We start from the raw sequence: 26,830 nt of genomic DNA on the forward strand, positions 1-26,830 counted from the left end.
ACCCTTGACCTTAGAGTTACAACACTGTGCTCTAACTAACTGAGCTAACTGGCTGGCCTAATGTAGTTATCTTTTAAATTTAATTGAAAAAGAGAAAAGGAGTTATGTATTAGTCTGTTTCTGTTGCTTATTACAGAATACACAGAACTGGATGATTTATAAGAAAATGGAATTTATTGCTTACAGTTTCTGAGGCTGGAAAGTCCAAAGTCGAGGGAACACATCTGGTGAGATCCTTTGTTGTAGCAACAGTGACAGCAGAGTATCACAATGTGAAAACTGTGGAGCAGAGAGAGCAGAGACTAATCTCATTCACTCTCTTTTTAAAGCCCTCCAAAGCATGCCCATGACCACCATTTTTAATCCATTCACTATGGCATGGTCCTACAATCTATGCACCTCTTCAAGGCCCCCCACCTTTCAGTTACCTTAATAGGATTTCCCACTCTTTTTACAGTGTCACAGTGAGGGTCAAGTTTTGGGGGGGGACACTCAATCCAAGGCAAGTTACTAACCAGAAATACATTAAAATTGACTTTTATATTTAACTATCTTCTTACTGGTGTTATTTTTTTTCTTTTTCTTTTTTTTTTTTGGTGACTAGCTGGTACAGGAGTGATGTTATTTCAAGTTTACTGTCTATTGAACTTTGATTTCAACCAAAAGGACTTTCTTTAGCATTTTTTGTGCAAAGGTCTACTAGTGACAAACTCTTAGTTTTAGTTTATCTGGGAGGAGAAATTCACATAACATAAAATTAACCGTGTAAAGTAAACAATTCAGTGGTATTTAGTATGTTTACAGTGTTGTACAACCACCACCTCTATCTAGTTCTAAAACATTTTCATCACTCCCACATAAAACCCAGTGCCCATTAAGCACTTACTCCCTATTTGCTCCTTCCACCAACTTATGTCACCCACCAGTCTGCTTTGTGTGTCTAGATTTACTTATCTTGGGAACTTCATATAAATGAAATTATACAATGTGGTCTTCTGTGTCTGACTTCTTTCATTTAGCATGTTTCTGAGGCATTTTAGTATGTATCAGTACTTTTTTGTTGTTTTGGGGTTTTTTTGTGACTGGCCACAGGGATTGAACCCTGGACCTTGGTATTATCAGCACCTGCTCTAACTGACTGGGCTAACTGGCCAGCCTCTGCATTCCTTCTTAATGATTAAATAATATTCTGCTGTTATGTGTATATCCTAAGTGTATTATTCCACTCATCTGTTGATAGACATTGGGTTATTTCTGCCTTTTGGCTATTTGAATAGTGCTGCTGTAAATATTCACCTATAAGTATTTGTTTGAATGCCTGTTTTCAATTATTTTGGGTATATATGTAGAGGTGGGTTGTGGGCTCATACTTGTGTAGTAGTTCTTCATTTAACTTTTCAAGGAATGGCCAAGCTGTTTTCCACAGTGGCTGAACAATTTTACATTACCACCCATTACCACCAACAGTGATATACAAGCATTCCATTTCTCCACATCCTCACCAACATTTATTTTATATTTTTATTTCCTTAAAAATATAACCATCCTTGTTGGTGTCAAGTTGTTTCTCATTGTGGTTGCATTTTGCTTTTTTTAACGTCTAATGATATTGAGCATCTTTTCACGTGCTTGTTGACCATTTATGTAACTTTGAAGAAATGTCTATTCAAGTCCTTTCTCCAATTTTTAAATTAGGTTGTCTTTTTGTTGTTGCAGCATAAATCTTCTTTTTATATTCTGGATACTAGACACTTATCAGATATATGATTTGCAATATTTTCTTTCATTCTGTAGGTTTTTTCACTTTCTTAATGTCTTTTGTTGCACAGAAGTTTTTCATTTTGAGGAAGTCCAATTTACCTATTTTTTCTTTTGTTTCTCATATCACCTTAGTTTTTGACATCTGGACAAGTGTGGGGATCTGAACCTTTGACTTTGGTGTTATAATACCACACTCTAACCAACTGAGCTACCTGACCAGCTGTCCTTACTTTTTGAAGCATAGTTTTGCTGGATATAAAATTTGGGGTTGACAGTTTTTTTCTGAAAGCACTTTGAATGTGTCAACTCATGGATACCTTTTGGCTTCCATGGTTTCTGATGAGAAATCAATTGTTATCTTATTGAGGATCCCTCGTGTGGGACAAGTTGCTTCTCTTTTACTCCTTTTGGGATTCTTTGTCTTTGACAATTTGACAATGAAGTGTCTAGGTGTCTATCTCTTTAAATGTATCCTAATTGGCATTCATTGAACCTCTTGGATGTATAGATTCACATTTTTCTTCAAATTTGGGAAGTTTTTAGCTATTATTTCTTTAAATATTATTTCTGCTCTTTTCTCTTTTTTCTTCTGGGACTCCAGTATGCATATGTTGATACATTTGATGGTGTTCCACAGATCTTTTAGGCTCTGTTTGTTATTCTTCATTCTTTTCTCTTTCTGTTCCTCAGACTGGATAATTGGAATTGATCTATATTCAAGTTTGCTGATTCTTTCTTTTTTAAAGATGACCAGTAAGGGGATCTTAACCCTTGACTTGGTGTTGTCAGCACCATGCTTTCCCAAGTGAGCTAACCAGCCATCCCTATATAGGGATCCAAACCTGTGGCCTTGGTGTTACCAGCACCACACTCTCCCACGTGAGCCACGGGCTGGCCCAAGTTTGATGATTCTTTCTTCTTCCTGCTCATATCTTCTGTTGACCCCCTCTAGTGAATTTTTCATTTCAGTTATACTTTTCAACTCCAGAATTTATCTATCTATCTATCTATCTATCTATCTATCTATCTATCTATCTATCTATCTATCTATCTATCTACCTACCTACCTACCTACCTACCTACCTATCTATCTATCTATCTATCTATCTATCTATCTATCTATCTATCTATTTACTTTCTTACTGGTGGCTAGCTGGCGCAGGGATCAAACCCTGGTCCTTGGTGTTATCGGCACCATTCTCTGACCAACTGAGCTAACCAGCCAGCCCCAGAATTTCTATTTGGTTCTTTTTTATAATGTCAGTCTTTTTATTGGTATTCTCTATTTGGTAATTCATCATTTTTATGTCTAGTCTTCTTTAGGGAGTTTCTAGCCTTTTTCTTTATGTATCGGCTGTAATTCCTTCTTTGCATGCCTTATAGTTTTTCATTAACAATGAATATTTTCAATATTATAATGTGGCAACTCAGGAAATCACATTCTCCTTTGTCCCCAGGACTTGTTGTTGCTCTTTGTTGTAGCAGTAATTGTTTATTTATTTAATGACTCTTTTGAACTAATTTTGTAAGATCTGTAATCTTTGTATGTGGCCACTGAAGTCTCTGCTCAGTTAGTGGTCAGCTAGTGATTGGACAGGGATTTCCTTAAATGCCTGGAACTCAAAATGTCCCAGCCTACTATGCAGGTTGTATGTGTTGTTGCATACTTTCAACACTCAGCCAAGCAGTTTATAGCCTTGGCTTTGCCTTCATTTCCTGCTTGCACAGAGCCTGAATGTCAGCCAGTGGTGAGAGCTTAGAGCCTTCTCAGTACTTTCTTGAGCATGTGCACAGCCCTGGGCATGTGTGTGACCTTAATCTCCAAGAATATCTGGGCGCTTTTTAAAATTCCTTACTCCTCATATCTCATTCCCAATCTTTCCTACTAGGGATTTTGGTTAGTTCATTGTTTGCCCCAACTGCTATTCTTTGTTCTAGGCAGAGGCAATGAGTACATTTTGCCTGTCAATGTTTTTGACAAACACACCCTAGGTAGCTGCCTCAGTACTGGGAGAGTTCCATGTTAGGTGAGATAAAGGCAAGCCTTTTGTGGAGGGGGTACAGTTGGCTGGTACGGGGTTCTAAACCCTTGACCTTATTGTTATAACACTATGCTCTAACCAACTGAGCCAACCTGTCAGCCCCAAAGGCAAGCCTTTTGAGCTAGTCCTTGAGGGAGCCACCAGACAGGTCAAAACTAACAACCACAATTCTTTGTGAATGAGGTCTATTCTGCTCCCTCCAGTAGTGGCACCTATACTAGAAATCCAGGCTGTTATCTTCAAGACACCATCAAGCTAGGGAGCAGGGGATAAAACTAGGTTAAGTTAAAACACCACAATGTTCTATTTTCTTACTGAGATTCAGCTAGTTTTTCTCAACTAAGCCTTTCCCTGGTTGCTGCAACTTATGGTTCTCCAGAGTACTGACAAAGTTGATTCCAACAGTTTTTGCCTATTTCTTCATTGCTTTTATGTTGGGGTGGACTTTTGGAGTGCCTAATGCTGCCTTTTTTTAAAACGACATTTCCCTATTTATGTGATCCCATAGATTCTGATTCTGGATCTGACTCAGATTCTGATCAAGAGAATGCTGCTTCTGGCAGTAATGCCTCTGGAAGTGAAAGCGATCAAGATGAAAGAGGTGATTCAGGACAACCAAGTAATAAGGAACTGTTTGGAGATGACAGTGAGGATGAGGGAGCTTCTCATCATAGTGGCAGTGATAATCACTCTGAAAGATCAGACAACAGATCAGAAGCTTCTGAGCATTCTGATCATGAAGACAATGACCCCTCAGATGTAGATCAGCACAGTGGATCAGAAGCACATAATGACGATGAAGACGCAGGTCATAGATCAGATGGAGGGAGCCATCGCTCAGAAGCAGAAGGTTCTGAAAAAGCAAATTCAGATGACGATAAATGGGGCAGAGAAGATAAAAGTGACCAGTCAGATGATGAAAAGATGCAGAATTCTGATGATGAGGAGAGGGCACAAGGATCTGATGAAGATAAGCTGCAGAATTCTGATGATGATGAGAAAATGCAGAACTCGGATGACGAGGAGAGGCCTCAGCTTTCCGATGATGAGAGACAAGAGCTGTCTGAGGAGGAAAAGGCTAATTCTGATGATGAACAGCCGGTAGCTTCTGATAATGATGATGAGAAACAGAATTCTGATGATGAAGAGCGACCACAGATGTCCGACGAGGAGAAAATGCCAAATTCTGATGATGAAAGGCCACAGGCCTCGGATGAAGAACACAGGCATTCAGATGATGAAGAGGAGCAGGACCATAAATCAGGTAATACATTTGTAAGAACTAAAATGGTTTAGTAGAAGCATCCAGATACAGCAGTGGCCCATTTATTTGTTTTTCATTCCCATCTCTATTACCTTGTTTTTTCTCTCCTGTCTCTCCAATTCAGCTTTTTCTAAGTCCATACATTTTGCTTCTTTTAATTCTTCCTAATCCACTTATTTCTATCTATTCTCCTTCTATTTGTTAATTGATGATGGATCGGGGGAAAAAATTAAAGAGGACAGTTTTAGAGAGAGATATATGGTGGTAGAGGAGCTAGATAATGAATTGAGTTGGTTCTATTTCCCTGGGTAACTGAAAAGCCTGCCTCATGTCAGAATAGATTTGCCTGGGGAAAAAACACCACCACTGAAATGTCCCCATAGGGTAGCTGTGCAGCTCAGCTTTTAGATATCTAAAATTTGATCATCCAGAGGTGACCAGGCTCCAAAGGAGTTTACTCAAACTAATCAAATTTATAAGAAACTTATGTATAAAAATTGTATTGCAAAATTGTTTGTTTCAAGAGGATCAGTTATTTCTCCCTTATCATTGTATTCTTTCCCTGGGGGCAAATCTACAGTGGATGCTAAATTATAATAATCAGGAGGTTACCTGGAGTGTATAACATCTAGAAAATGCAAACATGGCTGGATGGTCTTATTGGACAGTGCTGTTGAGCTCTGACAGTTTGACATGTGCATTCCCACCCTATGCAGATGATCTTGGGTCAGAGTGCTCATTCCCTAAAGACTACAGGAAACATACAGCCAAACTTTGGCTTCTTCTTCTTTTTTTTTTTTTTAAACAGATGACTGGTAAGGGGATCCTAACCCTTGATTTGGTGTTGTCAGCACCACACTCCCAAGTGAGCCATGGGCTGGCCCCGAACTTTGGCTTCTGATCCCTCTTTTATGATTGCCATTTAGACTATTCTGATCAAGTTAACACATTCTTAATGTAGAATATAAAAAAAAAAATGTAGAAATCATGTTTCTTTGTGTTATATAAAAATCACCTTAATTAGGTTGAAGTCTTCCTGAAGTAATATCTGGATTGTTTCATTTCTATAGGTGATTGATTATATTAATTACATTTTGATCCTATCTTCTTTTTTTTTTAAAAGATGACCAGTAAGGGGATCTTAACCCTTGGCTTGGTGTTGTCAGAACCATGCTCAGCCAGTGAGCGAACCGGCCATCTGAACCCATGGCCTTGGTGTTATCAGCACCGCACTCTCCCGAGTGAGCCACGAGCCAGCCCTTGATCCTGTCTTCTTAGAGAGCTTAAATATGGGAGGATCTTTTCCCCTGTAACGCATACCTCACCGGATAGCATTCAAAAACACATTTTGGCATTATTAACAGAGTCAGGCAGAATGTTTCCAGAGATAATTATAAATCTGTGTAGACTATGGGACTGCAGCAAGTATTCAATAACTAGTTCTTGAATCTTTAAGGCTCATGCACTACTTCCCAAATACTAGCAGACTAACTCAAGATTAGGGTCATAGTAGGGAATCTTGTAGATGGTCATTCTGACTAGTTCTATAGTGGTTCAGTTGATTTTTGTGGAGTTTTTAGGTAAACAATTACACTATCCAGGAATAGTGATATTGACAAATGTCTCTTCCTTTCCAATATTTTTCCCTTTTTTCCTTTTGTGATGAGTCATATAAATTTGATTGTAAGGGTCAGTACTACTATTCTCATTTCTACCCAGTTTTTCTACTTACGGAAAACAGTTCCTTTTTTTAAATTTTATTTTTTTATATTAACATATAGTAAAGTTGATTTTTTCCATTTGTGTGTACAGTTCTATTAATGTTAACACACATGTGGATTTGTATAACCACCCCACAGTCAAAATAGAGAACAGGTCTGTTACCCTTAAAAATTCCATCATGCTATCCCTTTTTAAGTCACATCCTTCCCCCATCCCTAACCCCTGGCACCTACTGATCAGTTTAGTCACCATACTTTTGGTTTTTCAATAATATCATATAAATGGAATCATGCAGCAAGTATGTAGCCTTTTCATATTGCCTTCTTTCAGTCAGCATAATGTATTTTAGATTCATTCAGATTGTTACATATATCAATAGTTCCTTCCTATTTATTGCTAAATAGTATTCCATTGTATGAGTGTACTACAGTTTGTTTATCTGCAGTGTTGCTCTTAAAACACAAAATTTAGTTGTGATGCAATTGTGATTATGCAGAACTTCTAATTCTACTCTTACAGAATCTGCAAGAGGCAGTGATAGTGAAGATGAAGTTTTACGAATGAAACGGAAGAATGCAATCGCATCTGATTCCGAAGCAGATAGTGACACTGAAGTGCCAAAAGGTATTCCTATTGTTTCTTTTATATAAATAGATTTACATACTTTTTTTTGCATTTAACTGTCCTATACTTGGTGCTGGATGCTTACCCCAGACTGCAAGATCCACAGAAAAGAGTGTGGATACCTCAGTGTTCCCAGAGAAGTTGTACAGGTATAAGAGGCTGCCTATACTTAATCAGTTGAAGAAGAACCTGCCTCTTGGTTTGTAGTTAGAGTGAATCCATTGTTAGGGGGCTGAGCCTCTGGTTGACAATGTCCATTGTGCAGTTTGAATAGTGACAGCCCCAGGGCACCCCTTGTTCTTAAATTCTCAACAGTTTAATATCAGATGAAGAAACTGTTTCTTTGCACCATGGATTAGATGACGAGTTCATGAAAACCCGGTGTTAAGTTTACTTGTAAAGATGAAAGGAGATCTACCTATTCATCCTATGTATACTCTGTTTGCAAATGGCAAATCACTATACAATGAAGACGTTAGTGTAAAAGTTACAGGAAACATCATTTTGCTAGATAGTTTGAACCATTATTGTGCTGAATGGTAATTATGTATTAATGTTAAAGTAGCTTATGTAAATTATCATAAGTAACATTATAACTAAAGCAAATACTTGGACAGTCAACTAGAGAGAAAAGGAGAGAGCTGGAAAAAATCAACAAACTCCAGGGTTTACTTAAGGAGAAATAACTAGTAGTCATGTGCATAGACTTTGGAATCAGATGATCCAAGGTAGAATCTTTATATCTTCACTTTCAACTGTATAATTTTGGTCAAATTAATTACTTACTAAACTTCAATTTTTGATCAGTAAAAGGGAGATGATGCTAACCATCTTATGGGGTTGTTATGAGAATTAGGTAAGATATGTTCCTTTCGTTTTGTTCACAGGTATTTATTGAGAATCTGCTGTGTACTACTACTGTTCTGGACACTGGGAATGTAGCAATGATCAAAACAGATAAAAACGCCTCCCTTGTATAACTCACATTTTGGTGGGGTGCAGGTAGGGTAGGGAGATTAATAATAGCATAAGTAAATATAATATACAGCAAACCCTTGAACAATACGGGTTTGAACTGCATGAGTCCACTTATATGTGGATTTTTTTCAATAAAAATATTGGAAATATTTTGGTTAGTTATGTCATGAATGAACTTTTCATGCACCTAACAGGCTAGTAGTGGTTAAGTACTTAACCTCTTAACTACTTAACTACTGCTTAAGTAACAGGCAGCAGCTGCAGTGGTTGGGGGGGGGCCGCACATGACATACTTAAGTACTTAAATTTGGGGGGAGTCAAAAGTTATACATGGAGTTTTGACTGTGCAGGATTGGCACACCTAACACCTGCATTTTTCAAGGGTCAACTTTATATAGTATGTTGGATGGTGATAAGAACTAAGAAGAAAATAAATCATGAAGGTGCATGAGAATGTGGGTAGGTGGAGTTGTAGTTTTGGTGATATTACCATATAGATGAACTTTCAAAGTCCTGGCCTTCCTTGCCTCTTCTTTTTCAGTGATCTTATTCTCCACCCAGTCTCAGTAACTCCCACAGTTTAATCCTGGACCATGTTATTACCAATAATAGTAGTTCTTCTATAAGCTCAATTTTGAGCAGTGCACTTTCTGACCACCCTTCCATGTTTCTATTTACCCACTCTAGTACCCCACCTTGGTTTATAGGTCTGCATAGATTGTTGTTTTTAGTTTTTGCCTCTGCCTAGATGATGTTCCGCCTATGACGATGGGGGCCTGAGTAGACATGGATCTGTAATTTTGAAACTTGAGGGACTTATGCAGAGAATAAGTCTATATGGAGTACTTAAGCCTCAATTTTGAGTATCTAGACTGTAGGAAACACTTGGGCTTCTGGGGAATAAAGGAAAGTAGAGGAACAAAGATGCAGAAAATGAAGGGAGAAAGAAGTGTCTCCTGTGCAGCTTTGTCTTTTGCTGGATTTGCCCTTTCTGCTCCGCATGCACTCTAGTCAGAGTTGTGTTTTGAGTGGTTTTCTGGTGCTGGTCCAGAAACCTTGGATATGTAGAAGTGACTAGCTTTGAGGAACGTTAGTTACAGATATTAATACTATGTCTTTTTCCTCCTTCATTGAAGATAATAGTGGAACCATGGACTTGTTTGGAGGTGCAGATGATATATCTTCAGGGAGTGATGGAGAAGATAAACCACCTACTCCAGGACAGCCCATTGTAAGTAAAATTACTGATGTGAACTGGGCCCCTTCTGCAAGGCTAAGGAAAAAGTTTCAAGGGCTAAGAGTCTCTCTTACTCCAACAAGAGGAAGTTGATAACTGAGTCGTAGTATGAAAATACATTGAACAGATGACTTTCTTAGTTATGTAGGGAACTCTTGGTTATAAGGAGGAATAGGAATAACAGTCCAACGTGAGGTTGGTGCTATGCCTTGGTGGGGACTAGACTGTGAGGACCTGTGCCTTGAGAACCTTGATTTAAGTGTTTTTCTTGCTCATGCCAAGAATTGTGTGCTGTGTTGATAATCTTTGATTTTAATTGTTAGAGTGACTTCATATTGAAGTGTTGATTAATTTTACACCTCTTTTGATGAATGTTTGTAAGATATATTTATCACAAAAGAGATTTTCTTATAGTGATGCATACAAACTGATCTTGTTTCCCATGAGGTTTTTTGTAGGTGGGCGGGAAAGGGTGGGGATTGAGGACTACTTTAACCCTAAAGTGATGTCTAAATATGCTTCTTGCTCACTTGAGTAATTAAAATGTGGAGGTTGAATTGAGCCATTTCTGAGGTCCCATCAAACTCTAAAATTCAATGATTCTTTTACTAGGATGAAAATGGATTGCCTCCGGATCAACAGGAGGAGGAGCCAATTCCTGAGACCAGAATAGAAGTAGAAATACCTAAAGTAAACACTGATTTAGGGAATGACTTATATTTTGTTAAATTGCCCAACTTTCTCAGTGTAGAGCCTAGGTAAGGGAATCAATTAAAATATTTTCTGGATGTTGAGTGAAAATAAATAGAATGTTGATATTTTTCTTACTTTGAATTGATTAATTAAAAAATGGAAAATCTGTCATGTATATCTGAAAAAATAAACATATAATGAAATAGAAAATTATGGACTACTGGTAACGGAGACTTTTAGTGCTTGTGATTGTTTTTAGCAGCTTGATACTTTCTTATGAATTATAGGCATCACAAGTCTTTAAGGTATTTTTTAACTAGTCCAGTCCTGGAAAAGCTGAAATTGAGAGTGATGAAATTTGCTAGAGAAACTGCAAATGTCCACTGTAGCAGCCACTGTTGATCTAGAAAAGCTAATGGTCTGGACAATTAAAACAGTGTTGATGGGTGTTATTTACTATGTCAACAGTCAAGTACTTGGGCGATTTAATTTTTTTTCCCCAAGCAAAATGATGTGGAATGCTAGAGCATATGTGGCCTATTATTTGGAAGACATAACATAATAAGAACAAAGAATATTTTGAATATTTCGCCTTGCTTGCACCTTATTTCAAGCATTATGTATTAACACTAAATTTTAAGAATGTTCAGAAATTCGAATGCTTTTTTTGAAGTTGAGTGTGAGGCTATTTGACCATTATGATATTTAAAATTATATTGTGACTTTTCAGTATAAAGGTGTATATTAATTAAGATATTATTACATAGCAGTTATGTTCTTTATAAAATATGATTAATAGTTTATTTTAAAAACAATTTATAGACCTTTTGATCCTCAGTATTATGAAGATGAATTTGAAGATGAGGAAATGCTGGATGAAGAAGGGAGAACTAGGTTAAAATTAAAGGTACCATTCCATGCTTTACTTCTTTCTTTCTTTGATAAAGCAAAACCTGAGGATACTAACTTGAGACTTGATCTTTTGAAAATTATTTTTTATGTTTCCTGATTTATCAACAAATGAATTGTCTGCCTTTCTGGAATATTTTTAAGGAAGAAAATATATAGCTTTTTCTCTATAAAGGTGCCACTTTTCTCACTGTTAATGCTTTTTTGATGCTTTTTAAAAATTGACAGCTACTTCCTTCAAAATAAGTAGTATTGTGGTTAGGTATTTAGAACTACCTTCATATATACTGTGGGTAAGTTTTAGCAACTTCCTGAATAGGAAATTCTTCAGGCTCTTCAATCTATAGATAAAGAGATAATGTACAATTTTTTACTAGTACCTCACACGTCACTACATAGCTCTTCTTTCAATTGCTCTTATTGACTGTTAGGAGAGGATTTTATCATACTGAATTGCCATTAATTGTTCTCTTTGATATCTTGTACTATCTGGTTATCTCTATCCAAGGAGGGCCTCTAATCTTCTTTTAAGTAAGGATGATATAGGTTAAGCCGATGCTTTAGAGCTGAGCTGTGCCAAGGAACAAGAAGCAGTTGGGGCTGGCCGTTTAGCGTAGCTGGTTAGAGTGCAGTGATATTAACACCAAGGTCAAGGGTCCAGATCCCCATATTGCCCAGCCGCCAAAAAAGAAAAAAGAGGCAATTGAAACCATGATACTGAAACTGGGGCTATGCATTTTAAATTCTTAAATCTGAAGGATTTCCTGTAAATTCTTTATTTTCCATTGGATATTTTACATGGTATTAAAATGTTAAGAAGGGACAGTCTGGCATTTTTAGAATTCAGGGGCTAAATTTTTATATTTCTAATAAAATCATCTCTTCAAGCATGGTAGGTCCACAGATACCTAAATAACCTTGATATAAGATTGTTTCTATCCAAAAGGCTTGGGCTTCTAAAGTTTTTCAGTGAGGCTTCACTACTCCTTTTTAGTGAAATGCAAATCAAATAAGAAAATGGAGGTAAACAGATGCCAATAATTTGCTCAAGATCACACAATTAACAGATACAGTGCTTAGACTGTTTTTTGTTTTTCACCATCCTTCTCCTTCCACTACCCCTCCACCATTAGCCCATTTGTTAATATTATATCCTTGGAACATATTGAACGTATCACATGCATGTATTGATTTAGGGTTAGCAGTATGAATTTCTTATGGCTGTTCTCGTGCCTCTGGCCTTATTCTACTGCTTTGCATTGTTTCTCATCATTTATATAAATCAGTGTGGTGGTTTCTTATTTATTTACTTTTAATCAATTTATTTATTTTAGCATTTTTCCTTTTTCTTACCTTCTGTCTGTCATGATGCAACAGCAAGTATCAATATATCTGTTATATTTTCAGACCATGTGACACCAGACTCTAGTATGGGCATCAAAGTTTAGAAATAAGTATTTTACTCTGAAACATCCGTGCTTCAGAGTATAAAATGTTGGTGTTTAACATAGACTGCTGTCTTTTAAAACCTTGGTGTGTGATAGAAAATAACCCTGTACTCTTGTCTCTTGAGTGATTTTTAAGACTAGGCTGACCATTCTTAAAGAGTCAGTTGGTGGTATAGTTAATTCCTTAATGAACATGTAACTGGGTACTTTTGTACCTCTAGGAGGTCCTCTGTCTTTAGAAATACTTTCACGTGTCCTTCATCCCAATACGGTAAGAACTAGCAGTGTGTCCTATCATAGTATCATTATTACTTGAATCACCTTACATAACTGAAAGCATTTTTTACAGTGGCTTCTTGGTTAATAGTGGTCCATATGTGTTTGTATATTTACATGTGGCCAATCTATTTTGTATGAGAGGGAAGACTGAAATAGTGACAGATTGTTTTGTTCTAATTACTTATTAAGGAAAATTTCAAACATATACAGACATAGTAAGAACAGTATATTGAACTCTCATGTGCCCATCACCCACTCCAACAGTTATAAAAGTTGAACACTCTTGTTTCATCTGTATTCCCCACCCCACCTTTCCCAGATTATTTTGAAACAAATGTCATGAATATTATTGAGTTTTTCGGTCAACTGACTTTATAATTGTCTATTTAGTAAAGAAATAAGGAAAGGGGAAAAACTGGAAGGGAACGGTTAGGACCCAGTGGCAAAGACATTTGCAGCTAACAGAGTGGAGATCCAGAAAATCTAAGTGGGAGTGGGAGCAGCTGCTTTTAAGATTGATGTTGAGGGGACAGGCATAGGAAGCACTGTCTTAGACTTACCAGTTTTCAATATGTTGGCTTCTCTTTGTCTATTGACATCTTTATTCTAATTTATTTTATCCTTGTGAGTATATCTCTTTTTTATTCTTTACTGTCATTTTAGTGACTTTCTAGGATGCAGTAGTGATAAACTGCATGTATTTAGTATGCCATATTTTCATGGATGTCCCACTGACTTTAATTTTGGTAACAGTGGCTTTCATTTTCCAAGTCTGGTGTTTCCCCACCGTGCAGGTATGATAAAAATTAGGCTTTAAACCTACTCACATCAGGTTTTTTAACTTTCACAGGGTACTTCTTTACCTTTAACTGTATGTAGGGAGCTTCCCTATCCTCCTAGGCCAGTAGGTGGAGTTTTTGGTCCCGTGTTTAGAGGGTTTTTAGCTCTGTGAGAGAATCTGCTTTATGTGGGGGTCTTTATTCTAAATTGCTACCTCACATGGGCTCAAGTTTTATCTCTTAACCCTAGTAGCTCTTACTGTGTCTTAAAAGATCCCAGGGCTACTGCAGATTTAGTATCTGTTCAAATGCTCTGGCTGTAAGCTTCCTCTATGATTCTGATACTAGGAGCTCAGAAATTCACTTACACTTATTTCCCCCCTATTTTATATTTATTCAACATCTCTAGGTGATTAAGAGAGTTTCATTGTTGTCTTTTTCTGTCACTGCCTGTGTATGCTCAATGTTAGACTACAAATGTCTAAGGTATTTGTGTTTTAAAACAGGTAGAAAATACTATAAGATGGCGGATACGCCGGGATGAAGAAGGAAATGAGATTAAAGAAAGCAATGCTCGGATAGTCAAGTGGTCAGATGGAAGGTGAGCTCCAAATGCCTGAAGAATTCGGAACTACCCAGAATGGGCTAAGAGGGACCAAGTTTTAGAATAGGACCTTATTTGGGGGCTACCTTTTATTAAAGAATTTCCATTATTTTAGTCCCTGTGATTGCATAGAAAACCTGAGAGAAAGAAACAGGTAGTTGTAGGTCATACAGGCTGGTGAGAGACATTAAAATTAGGCCAAAAATGTGATCATCCTTTTTGGCTACAGCATGTTAGTTTGGAAAAGTTAGATTATCTCTCTCCTCTGCCCTACTCCCCACACACCCCCACCATAGCATATTGCCCACAAGTTGACATTTAGAAAAATTGTCTTTCACTGGGAACGTAGTAGAAGCTGGGTAAATGTCCCAGCATGTGTTACTTCTTTATAGTCAGTTTTTCTCATAGTGACTTCTTTATTCCTATGTAAAGAGAGAAAGCAGAAGTTAAATCACATTTTAAGTGAAATGGAATGGTAGAGTGAAAGCTTCATAACTTAAATATATGAGGTGTTTCTTCTTTTCAGTATGTCCCTGCATTTAGGCAATGAAGTGTTTGATGTTTATAAAGCTCCACTGCAGGGTGACCACAATCATCTTTTTATAAGACAAGGCACTGGTCTACAGGGACAAGCTGTCTTTAAAACAAAACTCACCTTCAGGTAACTATTTTTATCAATGTATTATTTGTTATGGTAAAAGCAGCAAAATATAGATGTTTTCATAATGCTTGACTTCTGATTCCTGTAACCCCCACAGTATAATTCACTAAGAACCAAGATCTGATTCTCAGTTCTGAAGTTTCAAAGGCTATTTTGTCAAGTACAATAAAAGTTGCTGTTTCTCAAGGAACTGGGTCATGCTAACCATACTTACAAGAGATTGTAATGTAAACCAGAATGTCAATTTGTTAATTCTAGTGATTAGTATAACTGCCAAGAGGCCTAAAATACTTACTTCTGCTGGTCAGTGTGTCCTTTCTTTTTAGTAAATTCATCTGGGAGACTAATTGATAGCTAGAAACCTTTAGCTATCCATGTTAATGTGCACGCAGTCAGAGAAAAGGCAATGAGTTGGTGGGTGTAACTGGGCTCATCCCATTGCCTTAACTGCTGCATCCAATCCCACTGCAGGGATGTGTCTCCCACACAGACTGAAATACTCAAATCAGCTGGTGAGGGTATTTCCCTTCCTAGGCTGTATAGGTGCTTAACTGAGATGTTCCTGTTTTTCTTTTCTTGATTCTAAGCAGACCATCCTCCTTGGGTAATGCTTATCTTTAGCGGGGGCACAATAATGTTGGTTATGATTTAGCTTTTTGAGAATTGTAGTGGTCAATAGGCTTTGGAAACAGATAGACCTGTATTTGAATTCCATTTCCACTTGTGCAACCTTGTACAACTTTCTCAACCTCTTTTCTCTTCAGTTTCCTAATCTATAAAATGTAATAATTTCCTCATTAGGGTAGCTGTGACAATTAAGTCAAATAGCATGTAAAATACAAAGCATTTAGTATCCAGTTAATGCCGCTTGAGCCTATCCATTTACTGTTTCTAGAGGGTGATCATGCTATACAAAGCCTTTTTTACTCCAGCCTTCTGTTTTTCACTTTACTCATGAGATAAGAATGTCTCAGTAAGGCATAGATTGAAGGAAGTTTACGATCTCCCGGCTAGTATATTCAGTTTAGTGTCCCAGCCTATCTTTTCTAGTGAATAGGAAATGGTCACTGGCCTCTTGTTTTTGTGATATGGGTATGACTGGCTCACAAATGTATTTGGTGAAAAATGAGACATTTTTTGTTCATTTCCTGGCAGGCCTCACTCTACAGACAGTGCCACACATAGAAAGATGACTCTGTCACTTGCAGATAGATGTTCAAAGACACAGAAGATCAGAATCTTACCAATGGCTGGTCGTGATCCTGAATGCCAGCGTACAGAAATGATTAAGGTATGGTTGCTAAGCTTTATCCAGGAGTTTTTGGTATATTAAAAACAGCATTTCCCAAAATTCTTGTTCATCATCTCTTATTGGCTCACCTTTTCCCCTTCCAGCCGAAATGAATAGGGAGCTGGATTCGTTTCCTAAGCATCTGCCAAACAAGGGGTGATATGGCAGTGGTAGTAGAACAGGCACAATGGCTTGGATTCTCTCCCACCCGGTCCTGAGAGTTTGGCAATAAACTGGGGATTGAAATATCTGAACTTTCACATATAATTGAAAGATTATTAAATCATCTATTTCTGGTTTAGAATCCATGTCAAAAATCAGTGGAAATTCTAGAGATTTAGTCTAAAATAGAGAATAGACCAGGAGTCTGAATGGGAGAGTGCCTAAAGTAGAATCTGGCAAAGAGTAAGAATGAACTGTAGACTTTTAAAGGTCAATTTGTAACATTGTACCTGGTAGATTTTCAAATTTGGCACAATAGACAACTAGACAGAAATTCAGTTTTCTGAGGCATCGTCCCTAAATGATGGAGTGTTTGCTTGTATTTACCCCATTGGTATTTGGTTCAGTACTTGCTTTGAGACGCTGAATACAACGGTACGGCTTCATTGTCTTTCTTCTGTATCTCCTCTAATCCCCACTAGACCTTGGCCATTACCCAGCCTGCCTCATGTGATTACATTCCTTAGTGCAACTGGGCATGTGTGGCTAAGATAGTCCAGTTGCCTCAGGGCATTTCTTATCTTATTGTCCGGCTCTGCTGAAGGTTTGGCCCTGAGTCTCTGCTTTTTCCTCCGTCCTGTGTTCTATCCATGGATGTGAGTTAACTAAACCAGATTCATTAGCAGTGCCTAACCCAGTGATGCATAGGGGCATTGGCTTTGGAACCTAGCCCCATTTCCTCACCTTTTCTGTGTAGGCTAAGGGAGCTGGAGGAACCTGTAGATTCTAATCTCAGCACTATTGGAAGAGTTCTCTGAATTATTTTGAGAGTCCCCCTAAGCCCTCCACCAAATCCCCAGCTTCTGTGCAAATGTAGACAAGGAGTCAGCTACTTTGTTTTTAGTTCCTGTAACACTGACAATGATTTCTACTTGATGTTCAGTGCACCCACATACTGCTTAGTGAAACAATCTGTTGCATGGATTTTCTAGCAGCAGAACTGTAGTTGAAGGCCAGCTTGTGGCTCACTTGGGAGAGTGTGGTGCTGATAACACCAAGGCCACAGGTTTGGATCCCTATATAGGGATGACCGGTTGGCTCACTTGGGAAAACGTGGTGCTGACAACACCAAGTCAAGGGTTGAGATCCCCTTACCAGTCATCTTTAAAAATAAATAAATAAATAAAATAATAAAGAATTGTAGTTGTACCACCTAGAAGCAGGCAAGGAGCATGCCTGGGGTGCTAGGTGGGAGCCAAGGGGAGCCCTCTTCACATGGAAACAGGCAAGGAACATGCCTGGGGTCCTAGGAGGGAGCCGAGGGCAGTATCCTCTGCCCATAAGCAGGAGAGGAGCATGCCAAAAACACCACTTCTGTGTGGGTAGCCCACCACAGCCACTGCCACAGCCATGACTGCTGCAAAAACGGCTTGATGTCACAGGAATAGCCACACCACAGGAATAGCCACACCACCATGCAGGCAGCCCACCAGACTCTCAACTGCATTGACACAAGGAGAGTCACCAGCAGAGAATGAAAAAGAAGAGGACACCTCTCTCCTCAAAGCTCACTCCAGAGTAACAGAAGAAGCACTTGCTCTACCAGATGGCCAGACATCAACGTAAGAGATACTAGAAATAACAAAAACCCAAGAAAAGATGACACTTACAAAAAAATACAGTAATTCTCAAATACCAGACCCTATAGAGCAGGAAACTCTTGAAATGACTGAAAAGGAATTCCAAGCAACAATCTTAAGGAAACTCACTGAGATATGAGAAGACTCAGTTAGACAACATAATGAAATGAAGGGGAAAAAATCCAGGATATGAAGGAGGAAATTTACAAAGAATGTAGCAGAACTCATGGAACTGAAAGATTCACTCAACCAAGTAAAAAACACAACCAAGAGCTTAAACAGCAGTCTAGAACAAGCAGAAGAAAGAATTTCTGGTCTTGAAGATAGTCTTTTCGAAGTAACACAGGTGGACAAAAAAAAGGAAAAAAGAATTTTTGAAAAATGAAGAAAATCTGACAGAGCTAGCAGACAACCTTAAGCACACAAACGTTTGAATCATGGGTGTTCCAGAAGGAGAGGAAAAAGGAAAAGGAATGGAAAACCTATTCAACAAAATAATAACAGAAAACTTCCCAGATACAGGGAGAGACACAGACCTTCAGATCCAGGAGTCTCACCCAAATAGATTCAACCCAAAATGATCCTCTCCAAAACACATTATAGTCAAACTGGCAAAGCTCAAAGACAAACAATCTTAAAAGAAGCAAGAGAAAAGCGTCAAGTCACCTATAAGGGAGTCCTTATCAGGCTAACAGCAGACTTCTCAATAAACTTCTCAACTTCTCCACTTCTCAGGCCAGAAGAAAATGGGATGATATATTCAAAATACTAAAAGAAAAAAACTGCCAGCCAAGAATACTATACCCAGCAAGGTTATCCTTCAGATATGAGGGAGAAATAGTGTACTTTCCAGACAGACAAAAACTGTGGAGTTCACCACCACACGACCAGCCCTGCAAAAAATCCTCAAAGGGGTCTTGCATCTGGAATCCAAAAAACAATCACTACTACGAATACCCAGGAAAGAAAAAAACCCACTGGTAGGACAAAAAAGCAAATGAGAAAGAGAAAGAAACTAAGCCTTACCACCACAAAAAACCATAATGACAATGAAACAAAAGCAAATAATCTCTCATTCTCTTTGGAAGATGATAGGGAAACAATTCATTTTTCTAAAACTAGTATGTAAATAGTAAGAGTTAAGCATTTATTCCATCTTCCCTGTATGAATTGTTCCTCAGGGTAACCATAAATAGCTGAGGAGGGAACATTTTTGTCTATTGAAGTATCCCAGCTAGTAAATAAAGAGGGAATGAAATAATTCGAATGTGGTATTTTGCAAACCCCTATTGAGATAATGTGGCACATGATCATTGGTGACTGCGAACGTCACAGAGAGATGATCAGACATAATGGGCCTCCTGCAGTAAGAACATATACCTCTGAAGTCAAATCTAACCCAAGTGAGACCAAGCCTCAGGATCCACAACCAATCATGAGGAAATGCAGGAGATGGTGGAATGTGTTAAATGACACTACTGGGATGGAGCCAGCAAATCCAGACCTTGGGAAACTTTATGGGGTAAAGGGGAAAAAGAATTAGATGCAGGGGGAGCCAGTGGATTAAAAGAAACTTAAGAGACAGCTGACATAGCAACCAATGCAGCAAGCAGAACTTGTTTGGATCCTGATGTAAACAAATCAATTGTAAGAAAGAAAAAGGGAGGAGGAGAGAATTGAAGAAATTTAAACATGTTTAATGTTTGTTTATATTAAGGAATTACTATTGATTATTTAAACGTGAAAAAAAAATTGAGTAATTGGCATCTTACCAGCTATAGTTCTGTTCAAGCCCTCTGGTTTTTCATAATTCAATCTTGGTAGGTGGCATGTTTCTAGAAATGTATTCATTTCATCTAGATGATCTAATTTGTTGACCAACAATTATTTATAGTATTCTTTTATAATCCTTTTGATTTCTGTAAATTTGGCTGTAATGACCCCTCTTTTATTTCTGATTTTAGTTATTTGAGTCTTCTCTCTTTTTTCTTAATACAGCTAGGTAAAGGTTTGTCAATTTTGTGGATCTTTCCAAAGTACTAACTCTTGGTTTCATTGATTTTCTCTCTTTTTTTCTATTTTCTATTTCTTTTATCTAAGCTCTACTTTTTATTATTTACTTCCTTTGCTAGGTCTGAGTTTAGTTCGCTCTTCATTTTCTAGTTTCTTAAGGTGCAAAATTGATTGTTGATTTGAGATGTTTCTTTTGTATTAATGTATGCATTTACATTAAATAAATTTCTCTTTTAGCACTGAAAAAAATAAAATAAAAAATGAAAAATAAACAACCAAAAAGCAATTGTGTATGTGTATGTATGCATATGTATATTCTAATCATGGAAATTATGTTCTCTGAAAAGACAAAAATATTAACTGCTCTAGTTTCTATAAAATGAGAAAGTTAACCAAGATCTCACTAATTCCAACAATAAATTATAATTATAAAAAGTCAGATGTGGAAACCCCTTGGAATCAAGTGTGTGGAGGTTCCTCACCCCCTACTGGAGTCTGTATTTCATTAGTACTGTATAACCTTATCCATGCTCATGCTTTAGGCCTGGGCTCAACGTCATAAAGCCACACATCCCACTGGCTGGACAGTTATGAGACATACTCTGAAAGTCACTAATAACAAAGAGGAACAAGATGACCGTAATCATGCTGGGAAACCAGAATTACAGCTTTGTGTTTCCTGGAAATGATCTGTTCTCAAACCTTGTCCTAGCCACTTCCTGCTGACTTAAAAGTAACCCACAGAAAGCTGCAAGGACCCTGAGCTAATTCATGCTTGTGAAATTTCCCACCCCTTTGATCATGAAAAGAGAACGTATTTGGAGAGTTTTGCTTTTAATATTCAAAAATTTCATGCTGATTATTTACCAATTAAATGCACAAGGAAATGCAAGTGAAAATACAATAACTCTTAATTATCAATTGTCAGTTCAGTGTAACTGAATCAAAATGTTTTGTGTATTTTGAGGCAAACATTTCTAATGACTATTCTTTTAAGTGCTGGTGGAAATGAATCAGAAATGTAAATGCAAAAAAAGAAAAGAAAAAAACCTTATAAGTACTAGAAGTAAACATGAGTGAACTTATAGAATGGGAGTAGAGAAAACTCAAACCCCAGAAGCAATAGGGAAAAAGATTGATAAATTTGATCTCACACAGAAAACTTTTGCATGTTCAAAAAAAGTAAAATTATATTGTCTTGATGTACAAAATGTTCCTTTTTGTAGTAATATTCCTTGCTTTTAAGTCTATTTTGTGTGATATTAATGTAGCCACTTCTGTTCAAAGTTTTCACAGTATATCTTTATCCAGTCTATAACTTTCAGTCTACTTGTTCTAGTATTCCATGTAAGTACCTTGTAATAGTATATAGTGGTTCTTGAATTTTTTTAAATTTTTAAATTTTTAAATTTTTAAATTTTTTTTAAAGGATGACCGGTAAGGGGATCTTAACCCTTGACATGGTGGTGTCAGCACCACACTCTCCAAAGTGAGCTAACCGGCCATCCCTATATAGGGATCCAAACCTGTGGCCTTGGTGTTATCAGCACCACACTCTCTCCCAAGTGAGCCACGGGCTGGCCCATGGTTCTTGAATTTCTATACTGTCTTTTGACAAGAGTGTTGCTTTGCCTTTAATTATTGATATTGTTATATTTGAAATTGCTATTTTACTATTTAAATTTGTCCCGTCTGTTTATCTTTCATCTCTTCTTTGTTCTCTGCTCTGTGTGTGTGTCAGATATTTTAGTATTCCACTTTAATTCCTCTACTGGCTTTGTAGCTATCTCTTTGCATTATTTCTTAGTGGTTGCTCTGAGGATTACAATATGTATCTTAAATTTACATTAAACTACTTAGAGTTAATAGTGAATTACTACAGATAAAATAAAACAAACAAGCAAAAGAATTGAGTTGTATATGGTAATACAGAGTAACTGAATGAGGAAGACCTTTAAAGAAATGCCAGAATATCTCTGACCCCGCCCCCCAAGTCCTTTGTGAACCTTATTGTGCAGAATGCCAGGCAGCTGTAAGGAAATGAAGGCTCTACCCTGTGGCCTGAGGATGCTTCCTTACCAGGGCCTCTCCATCCTGTCATCAGGAACTACAGGAGTTCTCTTGGTGAAGGGATGGGACAGGAATGTCTGGGAGGGATTTTGGTGGAGCCTGGGAGGTCAGGTGTCTGGGACTCAGGGATGAACAGAAACAGCCTTCGCTGCCCTAAGGAGTCAGTTCAGGTGTCCGTTGGGTGTGGAAAGGGTTTCTCAGGCCTGTCGCTTCTCTCTGGGCTCTGAGTGGCAGCACCAGAGGATGATGCAGCTCCCCGGGACACACCTATGTCCACTATGATGGGGCTGGTTAGTGTGAGGGACCCCTCCTGCCTTCATGTCACAGAAGTGTAAGTGAAGAAGACTAAACTCTGAGGACATATGGGATGGATGTCATCCTGGATTAGACATTTACCTGTTCTTTTTGGTAAAAGTAGGTTCTGGTGGGCATGAAAGTAGTTCATTTTTAAGTTATAGAGTTTATTTGCTTCTTTACAGAAAGAAGAAGAACGTTTGAGGGCTTCTATTCGTAGAGAATCTCAGCAGCGCCGAATGAGAGAGAAACAGCACCAGCGGGGGCTGAGTGCTAGTTACCTAGAACCTGATCGATATGACGAGGAGGAGGAAGGCGAGGAGTCCATTAGCTTGGCTGCCATTAAAAACAGATACAAAGGGGGGATTCGAGGTGAGTCTGGTACAGAAATTACATTTTGTCATTTCAGGGTTCCACTTTATATCTGTGGTGGACATAGTCTGAGTGCCAAGTTGCTAGGCATTTTCTTTTTAAACAGCTAGTGTTAATAAATGATCCATTTTAAGATCTGATCTAGGCATTGCAGGGTTCTTTCAGGTGATACTGAATGGGTGGAAACTGCTGCTGTTCCCACATTCAGTTTTTTATTTTATTTTATTTTCATTGTACGTGTTTATGGGGTACAGTTTATTGTTTTAATACATGCATATGTTGAATAATGATCTAATTGGAATAGTTAGCATATCTTTCACCTAAACATTTATCATTTCTTTGTGGTTATAACATTCAAGATCCTCTTTTCTGACTATCTTGAAATATACAGTACAGTATTATTAGCTATTGTTACCCTAAAGCACCAGAACTTATTCTTTGTGTCTAACTGTAACTTTGTAACTTTGTACCAGTTTATCAACCTTTCCCCAGCCCTCCCTCCCTGCTTCCTTTCCCTGCCTCTGGTAACCACTATTCTACATTCTATTTCTCTCTCTTTTTTCTCTCTTTTAAATTTTTTTTTCTTAATTGACCCATGGTAATTATATATATTTATGGAGTACAAAATGATATTTGGATACATTCATATCATATCAGGGTGCTTAGGATATTCATCTCCTCGAACATTTGTCACTTCTTTGTGCTAGAAACATTCAACATCATCTTGACTGGCTAGTCAGAGATACACAGTACTTTGTTGTTAATTTAACCTCCCTATATTACTATAGAACTCTAGATTCTATTCTTCCTATCTCTGTAATATTTTGTATTCACTGACCACCCTCTGCCACATTCAATTATATCCCTTGAGCTCCTGCTTTCTGGTTTGAAAGTTTGCCAATTATATTGGGACTTTTCTCAACTTTTTTTTTATTACTTATTGGGAATCAAGAAATTAAATTTAGAGAATACATGATATTTTCTTTTACTCTTTCTCCTTTACTTTTCTCTAACTTCTCCTTTCCATATTTCCTTCTTTCACAAGTGTCAGTAATTCATAATTATTAATTTTTCAGCATATACTGAGTCCCAGGGAGACACTCAACACTTGATATGTGTCCTATTTGATTCTCACAATATTATGATTAGTTGCTATTATTGTCCTTGTTCTTATTGAGAAAACTGAGACTTTGAGAGGTTGAATAATGTGCCCGGAGACACATAGTTGGTAGTGGCCAGTTCTTGAACCAGGGTCATCTGACTTCCAAGATGTCAGTCTCAGCCTGGACAACTGCACCCACCTGGCTCTCCCCTGAAAGCTCCTCCACAGCCAGTAGCAAGATGACATACTGAAAAGCAAAGTAAGAACACTTGTGCTGGACCCCTGACCCTGCCTGCTCTATTGTCATCTCCAACATTTTTTAGTTGTATGACTTTTGAAAAGTTACATAACTTCCCTGAACTTCTTTTATCTCATTGAGGAAAAAAACCAACCTATTAATAATAGGACTTACAACATGAGGTTGTTTTCAGAGTTGAATGATGTAGTGCATTTAAAGTACGTAGCCCAGAGCTGGGCACATAACAAGTACTAAATAAATGTTACCTAAAGCAGTTGTTATTCTCACCACTCATCAGCTTTGAGCAAGTGATTCCCATCTCTGAATATCATGTGCCTTGTCTATAAAATGAGGCTCTAATACTACTCCCCTGATTCCCTTTGATAGAGCTTTGGGACACTGTATAACGTAAGGTGTACCCTGGTGACTGTGCATTCTGGTTTTGTCCTTGTTGAGTGATAAATTTTAAAAACACCCAAATTTCCCTTTCTCTGACAATCCTCTGAATCTCATTTCTCCTTTTCTTTCAGTGACTGCATTTGGTCTGGTAGCCTGTTACACCTTACCTACTTGTTTATCTTAGCATGGTAGTACAGAGACCTTTTCTTTTTTGTCAGTGCTAGTTTCCCATAGAAAAAGATGAATTGTGGAAATAAACCACACAAAAATTAAATAAAAACAAAAAATTCAGGATGCTTTTAGAGAGAGAGATACATAATGTTCAGTTCACCAGAGATTAAAAAGTTCTAATGGATAAGTTCGATAGTGCGCAGTTCTGTACAGTAGTCAGATAGGCAAGGAGTGTGGAGAAGTGGAGGCTTTGGGGTTCTGAGTGGAGGGGGTTGGTCTGAAGTCAGCTGCTCTTATTCCACCCCGAGGTTCACCTGGGCTTGGGCAGCAGAGCAGATTGGTACTTGTCTGCATTTCCCTTTGAAATGTTCACCTGGCAACAAGTGTCTTCACAGGACCAGGAAACCACTTCTTGATGTATCTTCAAAGCTTGTATTGGAATTAACTGTTAATCTATGAAAGAATAACTGAGGCTTTAATAGCTTACTTTGGAAGAGTAGGGTGTCATCTCTTTAGTCGTCCTGATCAGATTTTTGTATTTTGAGAGGGTAAAGTCTGCTTTATTTCAGCATATCTAATTTACATTTATTTTTAAACCAAAATTTTAAAAAATTATTTGGTGTCTGTGGGAAAAATGTACAGAAGGAACTTAAAAGTTATTTATCAAAAGAAAAATCCAAGAATGAATAGATCACTGTACTTAAATGCCATTCACAATCTAATTCCTTTGCTTTCAGAGGAACGAGCCAGAATCTATTCCTCAGACAGTGATGAGGGATCAGAAGAAGATAAGGCTCAAAGATTACTCAAAGCAAAGAAACTCACCAGTGATGAGGTAAGACCAAATTTATTCAATTCTACGGATTTACTCTGTACCCAGTAGCCAACTCCTGGGAGTAAAAAGGGGTTCCCATACCAGGAGCACAGACAGACATATACACACTTCACCGAAGTTCAGTGAGATAAATAGAGCTAGGAGTGGCCCAGAGGAGGGTCCGATACCTGAGAGGAGGAGCCCTCTCACTGGATGTTGAAGAAAGAGCAAAAGCTTTCAGGGCAAACTGTCTCTGCAGGTGGAGACGGCTGGAGAGTTCCTAATGCTGCTATTTTGGAAGTCAGAATTGTCATTTAATAGCTGGTTTTTAGATCTATTTTATCTTTGGTGTTCTTGAATTTTACTGTGATGCCTATTTTGTATTTCTTTTCATTTGTTGTGATTGGAGTTGGTTGGACTTTCTGAACTTGTAGATTGGTGCCTTGCCTTAGTTTTGAACATTTCTCAGCCATCAGTTCTTCAGATATTACTTCTGTGCCATAATCTTTCCTTTTTTTCTGAAATTCTGATTAGGTTCATGCTATTCTTTCTCACTCTTCCATGACTCTTAAACTGTCTTTCATATTTTCTATGTCTTTGTCTCTCTGCATTCCAGGATATTTCTTTTTATCCTTCTAGTTCATTTCTTCTTTCTTTAGCAAAGTCTAATACGTTGTTAATCTCTTTCACTGAGTTTTTACTTAAACTTTTATCTCTAGGCATTTGACTTAGTTTATTTTTCAAATGGCCATTTTACAAGTTAGTTTTAGTTTTTTTTCAAATCAGTAATTTTTTAAAACTCCTGCTGCTTACTTATATTTACAGTTTCTCCTTTTATGTGTTTAAATATTTTAAACATTAATATATTATCATTTATATCTGAAAATTTCAATTTCTCAAATCTTTACATGTCTGATTTTCTTTCCTGTCTTATTCCATTCAGTCTGCTATAACAAAGTACCATAGACCAGGTGGCTTATAAACAACAGAAATTTATTTCTCACAGTTCTGGAGGCTGGGAAGTCCCATATCAAGGCATCAGCAGATCTGGTGTCTGGTGAGGGCCTGTTTCCTCTTCATAGATGGCACGTGGTGGAAGGGCCAGGGGGGGTCTCTTGGGCAACTTTTATAAAGGCACTAATCCCAAAAGGCGGAGCCTGCCAAAAGGCCCTCTTTCAACGTATGAATTTTGGGACACAAATATTCAGACCATAGTACTGCCTATTATTTCTGCTGGTTGTATCTCATGGTGCCTTGTTTCTA

General features: G+C 37.7%; 1 protein-coding gene across 2 annotated transcripts in view; it reads left to right on the forward strand.

Annotated features, from left to right (window-relative positions):
• The window catches only part of LEO1 (LEO1 homolog, Paf1/RNA polymerase II complex component), a 42,808-nt gene that overhangs the window by 10,513 nt on the left and 5,465 nt on the right, over nucleotides 1-26,830 (forward strand). For both annotated transcript variants that reach the window (XM_063090338.1, XM_063090339.1), the window contains exons 2-11: nucleotides 4,312-5,067; nucleotides 7,309-7,413; nucleotides 9,528-9,622; nucleotides 10,241-10,386; nucleotides 11,144-11,228; nucleotides 14,243-14,337; nucleotides 14,867-15,001; nucleotides 16,157-16,292; nucleotides 22,657-22,843; nucleotides 25,491-25,588. In XM_063090338.1, coding sequence (XP_062946408.1) covers nucleotides 4,312-5,067; nucleotides 7,309-7,413; nucleotides 9,528-9,622; nucleotides 10,241-10,386; nucleotides 11,144-11,228; nucleotides 14,243-14,337; nucleotides 14,867-15,001; nucleotides 16,157-16,292; nucleotides 22,657-22,843; nucleotides 25,491-25,588 — 1,838 coding nt within the window. The remainder of the gene's footprint in view (nucleotides 1-4,311; nucleotides 5,068-7,308; nucleotides 7,414-9,527; nucleotides 9,623-10,240; nucleotides 10,387-11,143; nucleotides 11,229-14,242; nucleotides 14,338-14,866; nucleotides 15,002-16,156; nucleotides 16,293-22,656; nucleotides 22,844-25,490; nucleotides 25,589-26,830) is intronic.

This window comes from Cynocephalus volans, chromosome 3 (genome assembly GCF_027409185.1).
Source record: "Cynocephalus volans isolate mCynVol1 chromosome 3, mCynVol1.pri, whole genome shotgun sequence".
Lineage (NCBI taxonomy): Eukaryota > Metazoa > Chordata > Mammalia > Dermoptera > Cynocephalidae > Cynocephalus > Cynocephalus volans.